Raw genomic sequence first — 24,557 nt, forward strand, 5'->3', positions numbered from 1 at the left:
TATGGATTGTGATAAGAGTTGTATGAGCCCCAAATAAAATGATTTTTTTTAAAAAGACCCTGGTAAAGTTCATGTCTTCCAAGTTTCAACAGTTCCACATAAAATTGACTATGAGAAGTTATCAGCCAATTTCTTTACAAGGCATCAGTCAAGCTACAATCACTTGATGGTTCACTTTCCCCAGCAGGCAAAGGGATAAAAAACAGGGTCAGGAAGAGAGCAAACTTAGAGGGTAAAGCCACCCCACTGTTTGCTGGAAGTAGTCTGATCAGGGTTTGACCACTTCCCCAGAGGAATTCAGGATCCTGCTATCCTCAGGGGGATGTGGTAGGGACAGAACCAAGGGCTCCTACCCAGCCTAAGGAAATGAACAAAGGACCCTGTGAAACAAGTCATGCACAAAGGACTCTGAGAACCAGCTTGGTAAAGACCTTAACCTTGAAGCCAGGTCCTGGTGAATAATCTTAACAAAGAACTAGACTCAAAAATAATTCTGGAACTTTTAAGAAAAATACTTTTTGGAGCTAGTCCAAGAGCAGCGGAGTCTCTTCCCCGGGCGGAGATACGGCTGATAATTGAAAAGCCATGTTCAGTTCAAGCACAAAGATTGTGAAGCTCAATGGCAAAAAGCTGGATGAATTCGAGTCCGGCATTTCTCAGGCTCTTCTTGAGGTGGAGATGAACTCGGACCTAAAGGCTCAGTTAAGAGAGCTGAATATAACAGCAGCCAAGGAAATCGAAGTTGGTGGTGGTCGGAAAGCTATTATAATCTTTGTTCCTGTTCCTCAACTGAAGTCTTTCCAGAAAATCCAAGTCCGGCTAGTACGGGAACTGGAAAAAAAAATTCTGTGGAAAGCACGTTGTCTTTATTGCTCAGAGAATTCTGCCTAAACCAACTCAGAAAAGCCGTACAAAGAATAAGCAAAAGCGTCCCAGGAGCCGCACTCTGACAGCTGTGCACGATGCCATCCTTGAAGACGTGGGTCTTCCCAAGTGAAATTGTGGGCAAGAGAATCCGGGTAAAGCTGGACAGCAGCAGGCTTATAAAGGTTCATTTGGACAAAGCACAGCAGAACAATGTAGAACACAAGGTTGAAACCTTTTCTGGAGTTTATAAGAAGCTTACAGGCAAGGATGTTAATTTGGAATTCCCAGAATTTCAATTGTAAACAAAGATGACAGAACATTATTCCCAATTTAAAAAAATAATAATTCTGAGATATACTGGCCCAGAGCCGTAGCTGAAATAAATTTGAAAGATGCATGAGACCCAAGGGCGAACTGAATAACTAGTGTTCCCCTAGACAATATTCCTTCGAGAGAGGGGACCTGCTTCAATTCCAGAACAAAGTGTATCTTAGGCTCAACTCAAGAAGGCCCTGCTATTTCCTATCTTCTGAAGTGACTCTATGCTTTAATAAAATTAGGTGCAACTCTTTGCTGTTTTGTGCATGTGTGAGAGCAGCTTATCTCTGGACCCTAACAAACAACATGGGTTTAGTTTGCTAGTCCCCCTGAGGACGGCAGCCTAGGTGCCAAACTCCACAAGGAACACACTAACAGTCTACACGGGGTCCTTTAATTCTTGCTTTGTCACTGCCCTTTCCAAACTTGGAGCTAACATTGCCATTCCAAAGTAACAATCATTACTAACTATGCAACTAACAACTTTTCCAAACACTGGAATCTCCTTAAAAAAAACTTCCTTATCAGGAAGGCAACATCCCCTTAGAAGGAAAGCAGAGGACGCATTGTCCAAGCACATTCTAGAAACCCATTTTGCCACACTGCCACATACATCTAAGTAAACCAACACTGTTAATTTACATCATGATACATCATGAAAATTGCCTATTTTCTAATTTAGGGATCTCTGATAGTGTGGTGGTTATGAGATGGCTGCTATCTGCATGAACGGCAGTTCGAAACCACCAGCCGCTCTGTGGGAGAAAGACTGGGCTTTCTACTCCAGTAGAGTTAGTCTTAGAAACCCACAGGGAATCACTATGAGTCAGCACGGACTCGGGCAGTGGGTTTGGCTTATTTTTGCATTTACAAGCTTATTAATTTTTCCAGAAGACGGTAGTAGATTGGAACCATGTTGGGGTTTTTTGCTCCACTCCCACAAATACTGAATATCCAAGGTATAAGCACATTGTAAATGCTCAATATCCCATGAATGAATGAGCAAAGAACATTTCACTGATTACAAATAGCAATATGGTGCCTGTGAAAGATAGGCAACACCCAAAAGATGGGCAAAGTGAACACAGCATGTCTAGTTTTGAAACATAAGGCCAATTTTTCTAAAGTGCTATATTAGCGCTTTTAAGGCAGTCACAAGATTGTTCAGAAACCCCTTGGGGACCCCTGCCGAGTGGGTTGGCGTGAATAAACATGCACGCTACATTAGGGAAGAAAATCCATTGCTACAATCTATGTATGAAATGCAGGTTTAAGTCAGATGTATTTAGTATTTAGGAATTTGTGACTGTGAGTTTTATTGGGTTATTCCAGTGAGGCATTAGCATAATTTTTACAACAGACATGTGTATAAAGTTGGTGAAAATTTCAGCTGGAAAACTGAGGCATACCCTTTCAGATGGTGCTCAAGTGAGAGGGGGTGCAGTGTCTCTAAACAATCAAAATGTACCTCATGAAATGATCTGAATAATTGACTGGATACTCTAAAACCATTACTAACAATCAAAATGTACCTCATCAAATGATCTGAATAATTGACTGGATACTCTAAAACCATTACTTAGTTGGGAAAGTAGATGGTAATGAAGCTGAAAGCCTCACTCAGGAAAGGATCCCTGTATCAGATGGTTGGGGAAAACCATTTCCAACACAAAAACACATTGTGTTTTTAAAATTGCATTGAACTTCTGGTCTTATTTGTACCATTCCCTATTTGTTGTATTGTGATGCTATTTCAAATATCATCAGGGTCATCACCCACAGTGGACAGACAGGTTTCAGAACTCCTACACCAAGATGAGTAAGAAAGACCTATTGATCTACGTCTAAAAATCTGCCAGTGAGAAAACTACAGATCATGAAAAAGTATTGTCCTATATAGTGCTGGAAATGTGACTCCTATAGTTGAAAGGCACTCAAGTTACAGTGTCCACAACAATGAACTTGAACCTAATAACAAGGGGACAAGGCTCAGGATCAGCTACGCTTCAATTCCACTTACCAATGAACTGCTATAACTTGTCTCTGACTCAACAACTAGTAACATCCACAGTGAAATTAATTTTGACCTTACAGCATTATTGTTAGGTCCTATCGAATCAGTTCCAATGCATATCGATCCAATGTACAACAGAATGAAACCTTGTCTGGCCCTGAGCCATGCTAAAAATTGATTTTATGTTTGAGACCATCAATGCAGCCGCTGTGTCAATCCATCTTGTCAAAGGTGCAGCATTATTTGCCGTATTATATTCTTCCAACTAACGAAAAATATATTTCACAGAATTATTATTCGTCATTGTTGTTTTTTTCTAAATGTATTGTTAGAACACAAAGACTTGGAAAATCATTTACAAATCTCAAAAAGCAAGTGATCAATGTTTTGAACCAATTTGAATATAAATATCAATGGCTATTAATAAATATTAAGGGGGTAAATCCACACAAAAATATTCAGGAGTTGAACAAAATGTCCTAAGATAATGCACACAGCCAACATAATTTAATAAAAATATTTAATGCTGCCAAAAAGTATAAAAATACAGTAGGAATGGCAGAATACAAAGTAGTTTTCCCTAATTTATGTCTTTTACATCTTTCTACATTTCATACACACATTAAAAAAAAAACCTAATAAATCAAATGAAAGGACTTTGCAAAGTCTTCTGCTGGTGGGTACTCTTCATTCCCTGGATGTAAAGTTTACTCTGTAAACAGACAGTGGTGAGGCAATCTACAGGTCTATCAAGCCTCACTTTCGTTTCCGGAGTGGGCTTCAGGTCTTGCTTTGCACATCAATGATTCAAAATTTATAGCTGCAGAATATTCTCAAGTCATGAATACTTAGGTGTCTGTCAATCTTGGCCTAAAACATAAAATAAGAAATTATCTATTCAATTCATATTTACCAAACATACATACATACATACACACAGACATGAAAGGCTGAACAATGAATTAAAATGGCGACCAAAACGCATTCCGACACATGGCATTCAAACACTTCTAAGAATTTTTCACTCCTGTGTGGTAAACTGCAGAGGTGCTCAATTTCCCAAGAGAACTGGTGGCCTGAGGTAAACTCGTGAAATAAAGCACTCGTGTTCTCCAAAGATTACTAATTATGAATTTTTTAGGTCATCTTTTATTCCTAACATCATGGAATGACACCTACTGAGATACAGGCAGACAGATAGGTTTCAATGAAATGTACCCAAAACAATTTATCAAGATTATAAAGCATATGCTAGATTCTGAAATTTGATGCAAGAGTCTAATCTAATCTGGGCCTACAGTGTATTGTATATTTAAATATATTAACAAAATAACATCAGAAAATAAAGCAAGTTTGATTTAAAAATCACAGACTACGAACGGCATACTTTTCCCCCAAAAGATAATATAGATGATTACAATAGGGATACATTTAGATTAACTGTCAATATGAAAGAAAAGTCATTTTAAAAAAATGACAATTGCAATTTAATGACAGAACAAAAAGCAAATACATTTAAACAAGTATTAAATAAATGACTATTGTAAAGGTGGATTCTTTTCTGATGTGATTTTCACACATTACTGAACTTTTGGGAGAGTTCAATCTCTCCACCTTTTTTCCCAGTTCAGGAGCCTAGGGTTTATAGTGGGTTAAGCAACGGGCTGCTAACTGAAAGGTCAATAAAGGAAACCCACCAGCCACTCCGTGGGAGAAAGAAGATGCGTTCTACTCCTCTGGGGCAGTTCTACTCTGTCAAATATGGTCGCTGAAAGTCACAATCGATTCTATGGCAGTAAGCGTGGATTTGAGTTTTTCCCGTTTCCTTGCTAACTGAAATCTAAACACCTGTCATTATTATCTCCAGATGTATAAATACAAACTATACTACATCCACAAATTCAGTGAAAACATTTGGTCAAAACCACAAAAATACTAAAAATTTTACTTCTTCCTATTTACTCACTGGCTTCTTCCTCTGGAGGAGTGTTCTCCAAAGTGGCAATACCACTCCCCGAGGGTACAAGAATGATCCAGAGGTCTGCAAAGGCAGATACTTACACCGTACTTTACATCATGGATTATTATACTAAAGTTTTTTAATTACCAGGGAGGCACTAGTAATTGTTTTTTCCTGAAAAAGGTGTGGTAGGTCAAATGTTTGGTTTATTGCAAGCAGGAAGACCCCTGGTGGTGCACAAGATTAACAGCTGTTAATCTCACTAGTTGGTCCAAGGGTAAAACAATGAGGCTTCTGCTCCACTAAAGATTTAAAGCAAGGCACCAAACACTTAAGTCATCTGCTTCTTTTCTCCAATTTCCTACAGCCAGCAAAGAAAAGGGAAGTCTTCAAGAAAACACATACTGCCCATGTGCTCAGAAAAATCTGGTCTTCAAAACGAGGGACTGTAATTTAACTTACCGAATGAAATAATAGTTCACAAAATTTTATGACACTCAGTATTTCTCTGGTTCAGTGGGAGTCCAAGTGTTTTCATGTTTGCTTCACTTAATAATGTACGACACTGAATTTCAACAGGTAAGAATGGTCTAATATTTTCCCATTTTAAAAACTTGTTGAAATATGCCATAAAAACAGAAGTATAACAAAATGAAAAAAATATAAGGGGGCTTCAAAAGGCTTGTACTTTAAGGTAATTTGTACTTTTAAAGAATTTTTTTCATTAACTTATGGAAGCCCCCTTATTAAGGGCTGTGGAGTTATTTGGAGTTTGAACCAACTCTGTCATATACAAGCAGTGCAGTCTTAGGCAATTTACTTATCCAGAACTGAGGAAATGTTATCTACCTAGAGCTGCTTATCTATTAAAACCCATTGCTGTGGAATGGACCCTAGCTCCCGGGGAACCCAGGTATGTAGAGTAGGGATTTTATGGCTGTGTCTCCAGAAGTAAAACGCTAAGTTCTTCTCCCTTGAAACTTCCCCTGTCCAGTTAGCAGCCCAGACGGATAACCGTATGTATAACCCAGGGAGTCCACTGAAGAGATTAATCGAAAATGCTTATTAAATTTAGATATTTAAATTGGCAAATGATGTGTTTATCATGCACTGCTGTCGTTTATAACTGTGTGTTAAAAACTTAGCTATTGAGGATGAATACCATTTATAACAAATAAAAGACAACAGTGTTTTTCGTTTAGTTTTTTTTTTTTTTTAGTTTGTTTTAGCTTTTTCTTTCTTTTCAGTTTAGTTGAATAAGGTGAGGTCCTCACACAGTGCCAACAATCTGCATGCTGGAATGTACAGGGACCTAGCAGATGATATGAACACAACACTCCTAAGTAATTTCTAAAGTAATACAAGTCAAACTCTACCCAAAGTAGTTTTTGTCACTACATATTCACACGAATGTCACTGAAATGAATGAATACTAACCACAAACCTTTTTTTAAGTGAGTAAAGCATTGCCCTTACAGACAAAACCAGCACCCATATTCCCTCTACCAAATTCACCAAACTCAAAGTATGGTAGAAATTTGATTAAATAGCATTATCCATTGCTACATTATAGCAACAAAAGAACACTGGGATTTTATTTCATTTAAGTCTGTATTAAGAAAAAACAGTTCAAAAAAAAAAAAGAAAGAAAAAACAGTTCCAGTACAATTATCCTGATAACCCCCCTAAAACATACAAGAGTGAGGATGTTACTTTGCTTGGTCCTACATTAACTGAGCTCTATTAATTCCCATGTTCCAGTCTAATCCACCGCTGTCTGTTGTACTGTGGTGGCTTGTGTGTTGCTCTGATGCCAGAAGCTTATTACTGGTATTTCAAATACAAGTAAGATCACCCAAAGTTAATGGGTTTAAATACACCTTCCAGACTAAAACAGATTATGAAGAATAGGCTGTCCATTTCAGAGGAATGGGCCACTAGAAAAGATTGATCTAGGCATTTGTGAGCTGAAACGGACTAGCATTGGCCATCTTGAAGCAGACAATGATAGGGTTTACTATGCCACAGGAATGACAAATCCAAGAGAAATGGTCCCACATTCATTCTCAAAAAGGACACGTCAAGATCTATCTTGAATGAGAATACTGTGGCAGGATAATATCTATATACATAAAAGGAATTCAAGTCAATAATAACTATTATTCAAATGTATGCACCAACTCCTAAAGCTAATAATAAAGAAGTCTAGTAATTGAATTCTGCCAACTTGTTCAGTCTGAAATTGTTCAAACATGTAATCAAGATGCACTGATAATTACCGACAATTTAGAGTGCTAAAGCTGGAGACAAAGTAAAAAACAGTAGTTGGAAAATATGATCCTACTGATAAAAAAAAAAAAAAAAGCTGAGGATCACAGGATAGGATTTTCCAAGACCAAAGGCTTGATTATAAATATATTTTTTCAACAACAAAAATACATGCATGTAGTAAATACATACACACATATTTGTCTCCAAATAACACACACAGAAATCAAATTTACTACATCTAAGAGATGAAAAGATGGGAAAATTCAGTATCATCAGTCAAAACAAGTTCAAGGGCTATTTGTGGAAGAGATGATCAATTGCTCATTTTTAACTTCAAGTTGAAGTTGAAGAAAATTAAAACAAGTCCATGAGAGCCAAAATACGATCTTCAATATAACTTACCTGAATTTCAAGAACAGACTTAATGAATTGAACATTAATGACAGAAGATCCAAAGAGCTGTGGGATGACATCAAGAACATCATGCATGAAGAAAGAAAAAGGTCATTAGAAAGACAGGAAAGATCAAAGTGAATGTAAGAAGGAACTCTGAAAATTGCTCTTGAACACAGCATAGCTAAAGCACGTGGTAGAACTGCCAAAAGAGACTAACTGAAAACTTCAAAGAGCAGCTCAAGATGAAAAATTGAGATGTTATAATGTTATTGTGCAAAGACAGAATCAGAAAACCAAAAAATAAGAACATGCTCAGCATATCTTAAAGAACTGAAGGAAAAAACTCAGCCTCAGTAGCAGTATTTTTTAAAAAGCCGTGGTGAATTAGTGGGCTACACATTGAGCAGCTAACCACAAGGTTAGTGGTTCAAACTCACCAGTCACTCCAGGGGAAAGCTGAAACTATCTACTCTTGAAAAGATTTAAGTCTTGGATATCCAATGGGGCAGTTCAACTCTGTCCTATAAGGGTGCTATGAGTGAGAATCCACTCGATGGCAGTGAGGATGGACAAACAGGAAACCAAGTGGTGGTGTGGGTTAAGCTGGGCTGCTAACCTCCAGGTCAGCTGTTCAAAACCACCAGCAACTTCAATAAACGAATGAGGCTATCTCCAGTCTTAGAAACCCACTGTGGGTGCTCTCCCCTGTCCTAGAGAAGTCAGGATAGACTTCCATGGCACTTGAGTGTGTGATGAGGAAATATTGAACGATGCAGGAAGCATCCAAAGATAATGGAAAGAATACATAGAGTGACTGTTCCATTAAGAAGAAGAAAAACTAGTCAACATTCAAGCAAATGATCAAGAAGCAAGAGTAATGAAGGAAGAAATCCAAGCTGCAAGGAAGACATTAGCAAAAAACAAGGATCCAGGAATCGATGGAACCTATTAAAATACTTCAAACAAATTGATGAAGAAATGGAAGCATTCACCTATGCCAAGAAAACTGGAACACAGCTACCCGGACAACTGACAGGAAGAAATCAATTTCCACCCATTCCAAAAAAAAGTGACCCAATAGAATTAGAAAATTAATAAACAATATCAATATCACATGCAAGTAAAATTCTGCTGACGATCATACAATGGCTGCAGCAGTATATAGACAGAGAGCTGCCAAAAACTCAAGCCAAATTCGAAGAGGGCTTAAACAAGGGAGATCATTGCCTATGTCGGATGGATCTTGATGAAAGCAGAGAACACCTGAAAAATGTTTACTTGTATCTTATTAACTACATAAAGGACATGGACTGTGTGGACTACAACAAACTATAGTCTTGTTAAGAGTGGGAAATCCAAGACACTTCATTCTGCGTGCGTGGAACCTGTGCATAGACCAAGTAGTCTTTTGAATGAAACAGAGTTAACAATGAATGGTTTCAAATCAGGGAAAGATATATGGAGGAAGGTTGTTTCACATACTTTGGACATGCTATCAGGAGAGTCCAGTCCCTGGAAATGAACGTCGTAATCAGTAAGTAGAAGGGCAGCTAAAAAAGAAGATGATGTTTAGTGAGGTGGACACAGTGGAAGCAACAATGGGCTCACACATAACAAAAAGTATGAGAATGGTAGAAGAGCTGACAGTGTTTCTTTCCGGTGTACACAGGGTCACTGTGAGTCAGAGGCAACTCGACAGTGCTGCAGAACATTCTAAACTGCAAAACCCAAACCAAAAGACTTCACAAAAGATTTTACTCTCATCCAATGACCAAAGATAGTCAGGGTCATTTAAAATGTTTTTATTTTCAAGTGCCTATCATTAAAACAAAAAACTCCAAAGACATGTCTCTCAAATTGAGTAAAAGTGCCTCATGGGATTATCTGCTTACACTTAGAAATACTGGGAGATGGGCAGAGCACAAATATGTCATTGACGAAAAGCTTTCCCAGAGGAGATTCTTTTCAGAATTCCAGTTCAAAATGAGAGAGGACCATTTTTTATCAGGCACGTGTGCAGAATCAGAATTGTTACTACTGTCAGTCAACCTACATATAGAAAGTGCTCGGAAAGTTTCTGTAAAGAGGGAAAAATTAGGTAACAAAACACACCCATTTCCATAAAGGTTTTTACTTTAGAGTACTATCAAAGAGTAAAAAGTCTAACTTCCCAAGTCTGAATGGACAAGCACATGGTGTTAGAAGGGCCAACTTGTAGAAAAGAGCCAGTAAGTACTCAATAACCGGACTTGAGCTTCCTGTGGAACAGATATTGATGGGACTTTGGGCAAATTGAATTTGACAACTGTTATGTCTGAGCTCATTGTTGTGGCGGTCCATCTTGTTGAGATGCCTGCCACTCCTCACTTTACCAACCATAATGTCCTTTTCCAGGGACTGGTCTCTCCTGGAGCATTAAAAAATATAAATGAATTCTCACCACCCTTGTTTCTAAGGAGCATTCCGACTATATTTCATGACAGATGTTTGTTCTTTTGGCAGTCCATAGTATTTTCAATAGCACCATAATTCAAACATTATCAACTCTTTTTCATTCTTTCTTATTCAATGTCCAACATTCACAAGCATATGAGGCAAGACCATGGTCTAGGTGAGACGCACCTTAGTCCTCAAGGTAACATCCTTGCTTTTCAATACTTTAAAGAGGTCTTGTGTAGAAAATTAGCTCAATGCAGTGCAACGTTTGATCTCTTAACTACTACTTCCATGAACAGTAATTACAGATACAAGCAAGATAAAATCCGTAACAACTTCAAACTTTTCTCCATTAATCATGATGTTACTTATTGATCTAGTTGTACGAATTTTGTTTTTCTTTACATTGAGTTTTACTTCACACTGATGCTTGCAACCCTAGGTCATCATCCAGAAGTGCTTGCTTTCAGCAAGCATGGTTGTTATCCACATATCACAGGTTAATAAACCTTCCTCCAATCCTGATGCCACACTTTTCACATAACCCAGCTTCTCTGATTATTTGCTCAACATACAGTTCCACTAAGGATGGTGAGAGGATACAACCTTGACACACACCTTTCCTTTAAGTCATGCAGTTAAGTAGTCCCTTGTTCTGTTCACAGAACTGCCATCTGATCTGTGTACAGGTTCTGCTTGAGCACAATGAAGTGTTCTAGAATTACCATTCTCCTCAGGCTATCCATAGTTATGATTTACACAGTCAAATGCCTTTGAAACACCCATACACATCTTCTTGGTATTCTCTGCTTTCAGTCAAGATCCATCTGACAACACCAATAATATCCCTTGCTCCACATCCTCTCAGCAAAGTTTTACTTGCGTGTGCTATGATACTGTTCTATAATTTGCATATTCCCTTGGGTCACCTTTCTTTTGAAAGGGTATAGATATGGATCTCTTCCAGTCAGTTGGTCAGGTAGCTGTCTTTCAAATTTCCTGGCATAGATGAGTACTTCAATTGTTTCATCAGCTTGTATAAACATTTCAATTCCTGAAGCCTTGTTTTTGGCTAATGTCTTCAGTGCAATTTGGAGTTCTTCAGTACCATTGGTTCTTATCTAAGTTACCTCTTGAAATGGCTGAATGCCACCAATTCTTTATAGTACAATAACTGAATTCTTTCCATTTTTCTTGATTTTTCTTATCATTCAATAATTTGTCCATAAATTCTCTCAATATTGAAAGTTAAGGCTTGAGTTTTTTCTTCTGTTCATTCAGTTTGATATGCTAAGCAGGTTTTTTTTTTGGGGGGGGTGTCTAATTCTAGTCTGTACATTTTTTTATAATTCTGTCTTCTCAAGCTTTCCTTTGAAATTTTCAGCTCTTTGGTTTCATTTCTTCCATTTGCCTTAGCTATTCTGAGATTACGCGTAAGCTTCAGCAGCTCTTCTGACATTCACTTTGATCTGTTTCTTCTCTGATGTCCTTGATGTCATCCTCCACTCATCCTGTCACCAGTGTTCAATGCATCAAATCTGTGGCTGAGATGTTCAAAAATTCAGGTGAGCTGGAATCAAGGTCATATTTTGGCTCTTTAAGAACTTGTTTTAATTTTCTCCAGCCTTATAGTCAGCCTCCTAGTGTCGTTCTAACTGTTGGTATTGAGCTGCTTGTCTCTTCCCACAGATGTAATCAATGTGATTTCTGTTTACATATCATCTGGAGAAAGCCTTTTGTACTGTTGAAAAAAGCCACTTGTGATAAAAAAAAAGTCGTTATCTTGCAAAATTCTATCATGTCATCTCCAGCTTCCTTTCTATCACCAACGCCATGTTTTCCAAGTACCGTTACCTTCCTCTTTGTTTCCAACTGTCGATGATTAACAATGTAACCTGCACATATTATCAATAGGCTGAAGATGTTGGTAGAATCCTTCATCACTAGTTTAGGAGTTGGTGCATAAATTTGTATTAATAGTTGTACTGGCTGGATTTCCTTGTATGCAAATAGAGATTATCCTAGCCTAATCAGCACTGTACTTCAAGATCTTGAAAAATCCTTTTGGATGGGAAAAAAAACCATTCCCCTTGAATGTGTCATTCATAGCATTGTAAACCATGACTGCCCGATTCAAAATAGGAAATAATCCGTTTCAGTTCACTAAAAGATATCAATCTGTATGCATTAAATTTCACTTTTGACTTCCAATTTCCCAAGACTCATACTCTGTACATTCCAAGTTCCAATTATTAATAGATGTTTGCAGTGTTTCTTCTCATTTTTTATTATGCCCCATCCACAAACGAAGGAGTAGTCATATGCTGAGTGTCTTCTGACCTGAGAGACTCGTCATCTGGCACTATCTCTGACAAAGTTCTGCAGCGATACAATTTTCACTGGCTAATCCCTCTGAAGTGGGAAGCCTATTCCTGCTCTGTAATCTGAACTTAATCTGAATGGAAGCTCTGCTGAAACCTATTCACGCTGGGTGACCCTGATGCTATTTGAAATACTAATGACTTCACTTCCCTCATCACACAGCAACACACAAGTCACCATAGTATGACAAACTGACAGACAAGTGGTGATGTACATGTCAGTGTTAATCTTCTAAGAATATAGTAAAATGATCAATTTATAAAGTAATCATATAACTGAAGAACTTTTACATCATGTATATATGCAAACATGGATGCAAACTAGCATAAAATAATCCATAGCTAAGCTTGGAAAAGAATATGTAATCAGTTGATGAAACTAAAGATGGCAGCAATATGTCAATGGTTGCTGCTATTAGCCTATTAGCAGGAAGGAATTAAACTGTTAAGTAAACATTCTTTCTATAAAAATAATAGCCTTTGTTAATCTTTTTTTTTTTTTTACTATCTATTCTAAAAAAAAAACCTAATTAAGTCAAATTAGCTAACAAACTTAAAATCTGTTAGATCTAGAAAATAGGAAGGATGCACAACTTTTGAAAAGTCACCTTTTAAAGGAAGATGAATGGTTTTCTATTGGTCCCTTTCTTTGACTGCCAGAGGTGGAACCAGGCCTCAAAATACACTGCTTATGCTGTTATACACTGACACAGAACATGCCAAAAATACTACTGGTGAAAACTTTACACAATTTGGGGTCCCACTGTTCCAGGATCCTCTTGAGGAAAGAGAAAGGATGAGTACTTGTCATATGCCTTAACATGTACCCACTGCTGTCCATGATGAAGTATACTCACCTTGCAAGGGGCAAAGTACAACACATTTTTTTTCCTGTCCTGACAGCTTTCTTTAAAACAAGGCTCTCCAGTTGGAAATTAATGTGGTCTACTGATATTTGAGTTGGAGAGTATTTCAAAGGTAAACCAAGGCAAATTAGAAAGTAAGATTTTAAACCAGTAACAAACTAAACTGGAAGAGTGTTGGTGCCTGAAAACAGGATCAATGCAGACAGATATAAGAAAAGACCCCTCTTACCTTTCCTCCTTTAAAGGTTACAGGAGACAGTAACACCAAGTTGGAACATAGGCACAATATATAACACCACTTATATAGGAGTCTGTATGTTGAACCATGATTAAAGTGCTCAGGTGGTAATTGAAAAGTTGGTGTTCAAATGCACTACTGTTACCAAGGAGAAAGACGTGGCAGTCTGACTTCTTAAAAGATTACAGCATTGGAACCCCTAATGGACAATTGTACCTATCCTGTAGGGCTCCCATGAGTCAAAATAGACTCACCAAGTTTGAATACCACTTAAAACATGCTTTAAATACATTCAACATAACTTAACACATCCAAAATGCTACTCAAGTCCATTTAAGATACTTATATTTATCTATGGATTTTAAGTAAACAAAAAATTATGTTAAGTCCTTTAAAAAGTTAAGCCGTATGCAAATGTAAATAGACAGAACAGCTTTAAACTAAAATTTGGTAGCTTGGAGTCCTTCCCACCAAGTCTAGTGTTATACTCCCCCCAAATAACTTTTCAATCCAACAAGCAACAGTTTGAAAAGCACTGAAATAATGTATACTATCTTGTAACACAAGGGTTCTCTATGTCTTGGAGCAATTAAACTGAAAGTTTAAGTCAAAGAAATCAAACATTTAATGGAATAATGGTATCTGAAAAAAGCTAGAACTCAAATGGTTAAAAGCTAGAACTCAAGTGGTTAAATTCATCATATGATATACTTTTAAAAATAGTAATAAGTTAAAAGGACAATGTAAGGTTTTTCACATCATCGTACTATTTATTGAAGTAGATAGAACTTGAAAAATATTTTACTTCAAAACTTTAGCCTAATAACTAAAATCATGGATCATAAAATACTGCTTATCTTTATTTCCTAAAGCACAATTTATCCCAAATATAAATTAGGGTGATTACATTGAAATTTCATGAAAATAAACAGTATTTGTAATCAGGTTTACAGAAACGGATTTCTTTACAAAGTCTTGATCACCTGGTATCTGACTAGTCCACTAAGGAGAATTTTCTTTTAAACTTTTTCTTAGGGAAGATACTTATTCAGATTTCTAACTGCTTTTATCAATTTTTTCTTTAGGAAAATTTATCCAGTACAATTAAATCAACATACAATTATTTTATGGTAACAGATTCTTAAAGTTGTGCTTTTTAAAACAGGTAGTTATAAAATATGCTTATCCTGAAATGACTAAGAATATAAAAGATTGATGTTTATGTCAAGAGTACATAACAGAGTATACACATTAATTTCCTTTCCACTAACAAAACAGATAGAACCACAATATTTATTGCTTATATATCAAGTGCATGTTAAAAACCAGGTAACCTTAAAACCAAATCCTTTTGATGAAGGATTTCTCAATTTGGTTAGGTGAGATAACACATTTAATGTATGAATACAGGTGCAGGATGTACTGGTTTTTAACAAATGTCAATGTCTTTATTTTTTTTAAGCTGTTTACAGTTTGGTTTTCAGGGAAACCTGCAGTGGTGAGTCCTGAGATGCTGGGCTTGTGGCTGACACACATCACTCATCTGGTTGTTGTCTAGTCTAGGCACCACTTTTGGGGTTTGAGGAGTTTGCTGCTAACAGATAAACCCTTGTGATTAAATGCAGCTACTAATGGAGAAGCTTGCTGGGCAAAATTAATCATTTACAAGGGCATTTTGCTGAAAAAACAGTGTCCAGCCAACAAAAGCTCCAACCAAAAGGACTGACACAAACCCGATCTTAGTGAAAATAGGTTGCCAATATAACCACCTTTTTCTTTTTCGTTCAGTCTCATTTAGCCTCTGTTTCATCTGCTGCACCTTCTGAGCCGTGTTAGCTTTTCTGTCCTCTCGGACTCGTTTCCGTAAAACACTGCGAATAAAATATACATATATGGATATATGTAAATAGAGGTGCGATCAGAATTTAACTATAGAGGACATAAGTGCAAATACGCAAACCCTACACACACACATTTTCATGTCAAACATTGAAACAAAAAAGGAGAAAAACCTCAATTTTCTAAATGACTTAGAGATATACTCTGATTAATTCAATAGCACTTTCTGGTATAATTTTTTATTAGTAAGCATTTATAGTAGCACCAAAAGTAAGACGAATTCTTTCAAAACAGCACCCTTTGACTTGTTCTTTTTTTTCTTTTTAAACTGCCCATTGCAGACAGCAGCTTTCCAAGCATCTGTTCCCCTTTCTTGTTTACATTTGACCTTTCACAAAGACCCTGATAACACAAACATCTTTGCTATTTTCATGATTTCCACAGCGGTGGCTCTTACTGCGCTGTCTACACCTATTCTCCAGTTCTCATGTCCCTATTCAAACACAGGGACTTTGTTTCAACAAAAGCTCTTTAACGCCCAAGCTGTATGGTGTCTCAGGGCTTCAGAAAGGATGACAGATGGCAATAAATACATCAAATTTTCTTTTAAAATCTCACAAAATATTTCATTTTCATTCATCATTTGCCTGTATGGCAAAAAATCGAACTGATTTCCCGGACAGACTTCAAGTGCCTGAAAACATTACTGCCAGAGTAATTTTGAAGAGTCATCTTGACTAATAGAACTTCCCCCATGAACTTTTTGAAGCTCCCTTGTTTATTTGGCTTTTCTTGTTTTATTGTAAGGAAAGGTCATTCAAGGTTTGTCCTTTGGTGGTTGATTTATTTCAGACAATAGGAAGTTTTCCAGCTCCAAATGTATTTTAACAGGTATTAAGAGTTCTCTTCTCCTGGACTGCACTGAAACATTGTGTTTATCAGTTCATCTCCTGAGGACTACCATTTTCACCTTTTGGCTACTGTGAATGCTGCAATGGGTATGTGTACTAGTCTGTTTGTTGAGACTATGTTTCCAAGTCTTTTAGATATATACCTAGGAAGAAATTTCTGGATAATATTACTGTACGATTTTTTGGTTAGAGGTTTTTTGGTCTTTTTTTTTTTAGCAAGTCACTTTTTTCACAATGGTTGCAACATTGTGAATTCCCATAAACAGAAAGGGTGACAATTTCCTAATATCCCTGGCCAATATTTGTTTTCTAATTCTTAAATTTTCATATCTTGCCCATCTTAGTATAAGCAAAATGGCATCTCATTGTGGTTTTAATTTACCACATAAACTCGAGTATAAGCCGACCCGAATTATCAGCCAAGGCACCTAATTTTACCACAAAAACTGCATTTAAAATGTGCTGAAAAACTCAGCTGACAGATGAATATATGCAGTACATCTCTCTGATTGCTAATAATGCTGAGTATCTTCTCATGTATTTGGTGACCGTTGAATACCCTCCTTGGTAAAATGTCTATTCAAGCCCTTTACCCCATTCTATGATCAAGTTGTCCTTTTGCTATTGAAGTTTTTATACACATATATATTTTGGTTATTAATTTCCTGTCAGAAATATAGTTTTCTGAAGTTGTTCTCCCAGTTAGTAGCTTGGCCTTTTGAGGATCAAAAGTTTATCTTAACAAGATCCCATGTGTTTTTCTCTTACTATTCATGCTTTTGTTAAAAACTAGGACAACATTGCTCCTGCTTACTCAGTAGTCACCTCACATCATCAAGTAGCCTTCTGCTCTTAGAGGTCCAATGGAAAGTGAACCCCTCTCTCTAACTTTCTGCCAGCCTTACCCATCTCAGAGGAAAGAAGAGAAAGAAGAAAACAACATGTACGCGCCCAATCCCTAAGACAACAACCTCTGTGCTCACACCAACTCCTCTTCCACAATGCAAAACCCATGAATTTACTCAGTATTCGCCCTTCATAAAATGGCAAAAACATTTAATGTCAATTCCACTATTCTCTTTTTAGCACAAGTGATCAACTTAATTGCCAAATTCAACTTTTCTCTGTTCAGTCCTCAATCTTCAGCAATTTTTGATTTTTTAATATGGTTAATCTTTCATCTTTGCAAATGAAAACTTACTACTTCTTACACAGCAAAGCACCGTTTTTCTCATCAAGTCTGCTTTTAATTCTTGATATGGATTAAACTGTACCCTCACAAAATACAGGATCCCATTCAGGAACAGGGTTTCTTTGTTGTATTGAGGAAGTCTTATCAGCGTAGGATGGAAAGAGCTCTAATGGACTAGTGGGCTTCTCACTGGGCTACAAACCACAAGGTCAACAGTCGCAGAGCCACTCTGTGAAAGATGAGACTTTCTATTCTTGTAAAGAAAGTCTCAGAAACCCATAGGCGCAGTTCTACTCTGTCCTAAAGTGTCATCATTAATTGAAATTGATTTAATAGCAGTGAATTCAGTTTTTTGGATCAAAGTAGGGTATGCTTAAACCTAACCATTTCTGAGTTATAAAAAGAGCATATTGGGCAGAGACAAGCAAACACATACTGTAAGATCAACTGAGGATTGTTGGGGTTACTTGCAGAAAGACAGTGATTTAAGAAAGACAGTGATTTTCCTGTAGAAAGAAAGCCTTTCCCTAGCGCCAGTGTATTGAATTAGACTTCTACCCTCCTGAAATAAATTTCTGTTCTTTAGTCATCCCTGTGAGATTTCTGTTCACAGCAGTTCTAAGAAACTGAGACAATTACACCAATAGAATTAGTTTCTTCAATTTCTAAATACAGTACATGAAGAAACAAAAAATCGTAGGGAAAGAGATAAAGGCATAGTAAACAAGATTATTTCCTGATTTAAAAGTATAATATATAGGTAAAAACAACCAACACTTTTTGCTTTAAACTGAAATCTGAAACTCTAAAGCCATAAATGCATACTTTGAAGCCATAATTAACTCGTCTAATATTAGATAATACATGCATGGCAGAATGTTAGTTTTATAAATGTTATTTTTTATAAAATTTCAAACACCTAAGCTCCATGTTGGCTAAATATACAAAGAAGTGAAGCTTTAAAGTACAGGGACTTGCACGGTATATTCCAAGAGCTCTACATAACACATGACATAAAATTTCCCACATAAAAGTCATAAAGAGACACAGAAGTGAAGGAACTCATTCACATTGCTAAGTGACATGCCTTTCTCATAACCAACTTCCTAATGTATAAAAATATTAGAAATCTTAAACTTTTAATTTAAAAATCTAAAGCAGCAAATTCATATAAATTTTTTAAAATAAATAGTATAAAAGACATCTTTATGTGATTTTGGAGGGAATAATGACTTTTTTCCATCAATAGTAGAAGTTTAAATATTTATATATTTTATAAATTTAATAAAGAAATGATTAAAACAATAAAGAGTACAAATGAAATATAATTATACCAAAGGCACATCCTTTGTTTGCTGTTCCATATTATACATTTTCAGCACGTCACTTTATTAACTTTTGTATTAATAGTTTTAACCATATCAATTGGTTTCCACCTAAAACGACTGGTTTCATAACAAGACTGGTGATTCTTAAGTGGTTACATCACCCCAATAAGTAAAGAGCCTCAATTCATACCCACACAAACTTGCAACAAGCTCACCTCTCGCTCCTTTCCTCTACAGTTTCTTGTATTTTAGAGGACAGTCCTGAACACCTGTCACCTGCAAGTTTTCCTTCTTCTAAGGCTATTCTGTTCCCATTATATTTTTCAGTCATTATTTTGGTTGGTGAATGATCAAAAGCTGGGGACAAGTCTTCCTTAGATAGTTCTTTCCATCGTTTCTAGGTATGGAAGATTAAAAAAAAGAACAAATGTAAACAATAAATTTTTTTTTCCTTAATACTAGGACTTATGGATTGAAATTCTATACTCAATTTAGGAACATCCTGTCCTGCTAATATACAGCCAAAAATCAAAAAGGCATTTACCATAATATGGTTCTTTGAGTTATACCTTTTTTTTTTAAGTTAAAAAATTTAAATGACTCAAGCATTTAATATTTATGTGTATCAGTGTATAGTTGAATGACAAATTATTCTCTATTAGTCACAGTAAGATTATCGCCCAAATGTAAACATCTCAAGTAGTGACTACCATGGTGTTAGAATATGACCTTGCTCCTTACTCCTGTGCACTCTAACAGAGATTTAAATTTAACTGTGAGATCTCCGAGCTGGTCCACTGATCTCAGAAGGGGTTTGATCCGGCTTTGCACAGAGGTCTACTAGCAGGTAGACAGTCGGCCCACCACTAGGTAGAGGAAAACTCCTCAGACACTTGCCCATGTGCTTCAGAGCAGATGACAACAAAAGGCCAAGAAGAATTTTGTTAGTTTCTTCACCTGTGAAATGAAAATGCCATTATATCCTTTGGGAGGCTATTATATTAAGCATTCAGGTGTATCTAGAGTAATTAAGGTGCCCCGTAGCAAATGTCTGAGGGTGAGAGAAGGAAAAAGAGAGGTAAAGGATTCCTAGAACCTGAAGGAAAAGCAGTGACCACTTTATAGGCGAAAGAGAAGGCACTGGAGATAGCTGTCCCACACATAACTAATTCTGCGCCAATGACAACAGCATAAGTCAAGGAAATGAGAGCCAGTGATGACCTATGACTTTGATCTTGGCTCAAAATAACCTCACATAGTCAGGGAGACCTTCTTTTCAAGTAGCTCAAACTCTATCATGAAAGCAAGAAATCTTGGATCTAATAAATAATTTCTTACCTTTTTTGGATGCAAACTCAGACTATTAAAATCAATGTTTATATATTTAGATTTTTTTGAATCCCCAGAAAATACATTTATACTGTGGATTTGTTTTTATCGTGCATGGATGACTAAAATAAATGAAGAGGAGTAAAAAAAAAGGTGTTCTACCTCATTCCATCTCTCCCAGTATGGATAATTTACTAAACTGCATAATTAAGGTTCTCTGATATTTGAATCACAAAAGTTAGAAAATGTGAATCCTAAACTCAGTTATATGGTCAATGGAAGGCAGTGTGTAGTACAGGTTAGTACACTTGGGCTGGAAGATGGAGAACTTGTAGAGTTTGGCCGTAAGTAACCCCAAGTAAGGATGCAAAGTGCACAACAACAACAAACCCATTGCTGCTGAGTCACATCCGTTCAACCTCAGAACTGGACTTTCCTATAGAGTTTCTGAGCCTGCTCTTTTTCCTGGAGGGTGGTAGCTTATGGGTCTGAACCACTGACTTGGTGATTAGTGGCCCTATGCTTAACCTGTTATATCACCAGGGCTCCTAAGGTTAAAAAGAAGTATCACTCCGTGAGCAAACACTCTGTGAGCAAGAATTTGGAAGGATACAAACCACATCTATGAGAAATATTTTGTCACAAGTTAAGTAAACTAATATAGAGCACTTACGTTTCACTTTGGTTAACTGTTTTCTTCATTGGCTTAAAATGTTGTTCTAAATAGCATGTTGATAGTAAAGAAAATGCAGGTAACACTATACCCTTTGTAACTAATAAACAGAAAAGGCAGGTGAACTGGATTGACTATGCTATAAGCCCCTATAATAATTACCTCTGCATTCTCTGGAAAGCTCAAAAATTTTAGACATGAAATAGTTTAAGAAAGTATCTAACAAAAATCTTAATTTATCACCAGAACTTATGTTGGATCAACTTTTAAAGACTTCACTCTTATTAAACTTTGCCTTATTATTGGACAAAACAATGTCAATAGAAACTATGATGCCAAAAACTAAGTTTTAATGGATCATTTCCCAAAACCTGTAACCAATTCAAAACCTGCCCACAAGAAAAGCATTCAGCAAAGAAAAAATAGTTCAAGGGAATTAAAGAGAACTAATTTAAGGTAGTCAATTTAAAAACAAATGTTGTTGTGTCATGTCTCTTGACAAAGTTAATACACTGAAAAATTTGAGCCGAGAGTAGTGTCATCTACATAATGGCTTTGTAGTCAGCCTTCTTGTATCTTACTCATGTTGAGTTAAATTCCCTTGTTACACAGTGCTGTGAGCAATGGCCTATATATTGCTTACTATTTTATACTATCCCTGTCACTGAAGGAAGTTTATCAAAGAGCAGTGAAAGTATCATTAAACTTGGGGCCCACTGTCATTTGTAAAAGTGTATCATTTATGTTTAAGATTTTATTAGAAGTATTAAGATCCAAGCTACAGAGCTTACAATCAGCTCTACATTGCCATAACTTATTTACTTTACTGGGAAGTTTATAGTCACAACTCAAACTAGCTGTTTACTCATAAACATGTAGTAATATCAGCAACTACAGAAGCACTGGTGGTGTGGTGTTTACGCATTGGGCTGCTAACCTCAAGTAAGCAATTTGAAACCACCAGCTGCTCCATTGGATAAAAACAGGGTTTTCTACTAAAATGATTGTACAATTCTACTTGTTAATGTGACTAGACTATGAAATGATCTATGTATTAAATCTCAACTAATAAAATTTTTAAAAAGAGTCGCCATCTTAGAAATGGACAGGGGCAGTCCTACTGTCCTCTGGGGTCACTATGAGTCAGAACTGACTTGAAGCCACTGATTTTTTTATCAGCAACTACACTTCACATATTTCTGCCCTCCTTGTACCAAGAAAGATATAAAGACAAGCAGATAGTATTAGAGAGATAATACATTATTTACATGTATCTGGATAGACCAAAGTCACTGTGGAAGTTTTCTATAAATGAATACAAGCTTTATAATTCTCTTATATTTTACTATAGTGTTAATTTTTGTCTTCACATATTTTAAAGTCACTTTATATCCACATATGCTAAGAATTATTCACTAAATAAGTACATAAAACTATATCCAATAATGAAAACAGAACCTGTATAAAAGATTGAGAAGGTTATTATGGTCATAGTTTACTTAATTAAATCCATAAATCATTACCACTTGAATATATAGTATGCTTTTTAATTGAGAAAATGTAGACTATTTTGATATTAAATCTTGAAAATCCAATCTGTGGTTAACATTTTAAGGACAGAGCAATTCAAAGTAACCACATTTCAAATATTCAATGGCATATGTCATTACTGATATTAACCAGTACAGTTCTAGGAAGAGAAAAATAAAAAGTATCTGCAGTGTGTATTAACAATGCAGAGAGTGGCACAGTGCATGAAACTTGGAAGATTAATTACTTCATTTATGTAAGTCAAGCAAACCAATACCATACATACAGTATTAAAAGAACACATATATGCCAAAATAGTTATAAATTTGAGAGTGGGTGAGTTAAAGGGACTTTCATTTTGTATATTATATACTTCCATGTTGTTGGAAATTCTTTACAGTCAACATGAACTTGTAACTCTTTAATAATGAAAAATTCCTAAGACTGAAGAAATCACAAGAGAAATTACATTAGTGGTTATAAGGTTTTTCTAACAATCAGCACTAGAAAGACATTTCCAATATCCTACTTAGAACAATACAGGTCAAAAAGGCCTTCGGTTTGATCAGGTATTGTTGATACAAAAGTTGAAAGAGTTTGGTGGGAAAACAGTACTACATAAATTGAGAGAAAAAATTATTCCTAGCCACATAATAAATATTTCACAGAGTATATGTACATATAAAACCTATCACTATAACATAAAAGATCCTCATGGTAAATATTCTACAGCTACAGAAAAAGCAAAAACCCTCGATCTTTAAAACCGTAAATGCTCACTGAGATGAAATGAGAAATTTTACTAGTCTTAAATTATTTGAGATAACCTTTTGCTACTCTCGAATGAGTGTTCAATGGCAAAGGAATCCCAACAAAATAAAATTTTCTACAAAAGCTTGACTTGTAAAGTGTAAAGTGGGAGTAGAAAATATTTTGTGGGAGTTGTTTACTCGGCATTTTTACTAACAAGTGGCACTGACCAATCTGGCAGTCTGTCTTAAATGTGGTGTCTTGTACTTTGCTGTGATGCTGGAAATTATGTCACTGGTTATTTGAAATACCAGCAGGGTCACCCAAACTGAACAGGTTTCAGCAGAAATTGCATACTAAGAACAGACTACGAAAAAGGAATAGGCTGTCCACTACTGAGAAGTTAGCCACTGACAACCTTATAAATAGCAGAGAAACACTGTCACAAAGAATGCTGGAAAATGAGCCCTTTAGGTTGGAAGGCCCTCAAAATATGACTGAGAAAGAGCTACCTTCTCAAAGTAGAGTCAATCATAATGACAAAGATGGAGTAAAGCTTAAGAAATAGCTGCAAACCTCTATTAATAACTGTAACCTGGAATATAAGAAGCATGAACCTAGGAAAATTGGAAGTCATCAAAAATGACATGGAATGCACCATAATGCTCACCTTCCCGACATGATCACTGAAGACAAAGTAGTGGGTGCATAAGCAAATGTGGTGAAGAAAGCTGATGGTGCCTGGCTATCAAAAGATATAGCATCTGGGGTCTTAAAGGCTCAGAGGTAACAAAGCCCACATGGACGAAGCACACCAGACTGTGCAATCACAAGGTGTCAAAGAGATCCAGTATTAGGCATCAAAGAACAGATAATCCTATCATTGAGAATGAGGGGCAGTGCGGAATGGGGACCTAAAGCCCATCTGTAGACAACTGGATATCCCCTTACAGAAGGGTTGCGGGGAGATGAGCCAGTCAGGGTGCAGTGCAGCAATGATGAAACCTACAACTTTCCTTCTAATTCTTAAATGCTTCCTCCCCAACCACTATCAATGATCCCAATTCTACCTTACAAATCTGGCTAGAGCAGAGGATCTACACTGGTACAGAAAGGAACTGCATACACAGAAAATCCAGGACATATGAACCCTTCAGGACCAGCGGTGAGAGTGGCGATACCAGGAGGGTGGAGGGAAGGTGGGGTAGAAAGGGAGAACCGATTACAAGGATCTACATATAACCTCCTCCCTGGGGGA

The 24,557-nt window shown here is 36.5% G+C and overlaps 1 protein-coding gene and 1 pseudogene across 1 annotated transcript in view; one reads left to right on the forward strand and one right to left on the reverse strand.

Annotated features, from left to right (window-relative positions):
• Nucleotides 1-585: 585 nt before the first annotated feature.
• On the forward strand, nucleotides 586-1,169 carry LOC101646043 (annotated as a pseudogene).
• A 2,536-nt stretch (nucleotides 1,170-3,705) lies between these two features.
• The window catches only part of PTPN2 (protein tyrosine phosphatase non-receptor type 2), a 115,597-nt gene continuing 94,745 nt past the window's right edge, over nucleotides 3,706-24,557 (reverse strand). Inside the window, exons 8-10 of the mRNA XM_004703843.2 lie at nucleotides 19,233-19,414; nucleotides 15,517-15,618; nucleotides 3,706-4,069 (exon numbers count right to left, since the gene is read on the reverse strand). Of these exons, the coding sequence (XP_004703900.1) occupies nucleotides 4,048-4,069; nucleotides 15,517-15,618; nucleotides 19,233-19,414 (306 nt within the window). The 3' untranslated portion in view covers nucleotides 3,706-4,047. The remainder of the gene's footprint in view (nucleotides 4,070-15,516; nucleotides 15,619-19,232; nucleotides 19,415-24,557) is intronic.

The sequence above is a fragment of the Echinops telfairi genome, unplaced genomic scaffold (assembly GCF_000313985.2).
Source record: "Echinops telfairi isolate 266 unplaced genomic scaffold, ASM31398v2 ScPeMD7_4;HRSCAF=17, whole genome shotgun sequence".
NCBI lineage: Eukaryota > Metazoa > Chordata > Mammalia > Afrosoricida > Tenrecidae > Echinops > Echinops telfairi.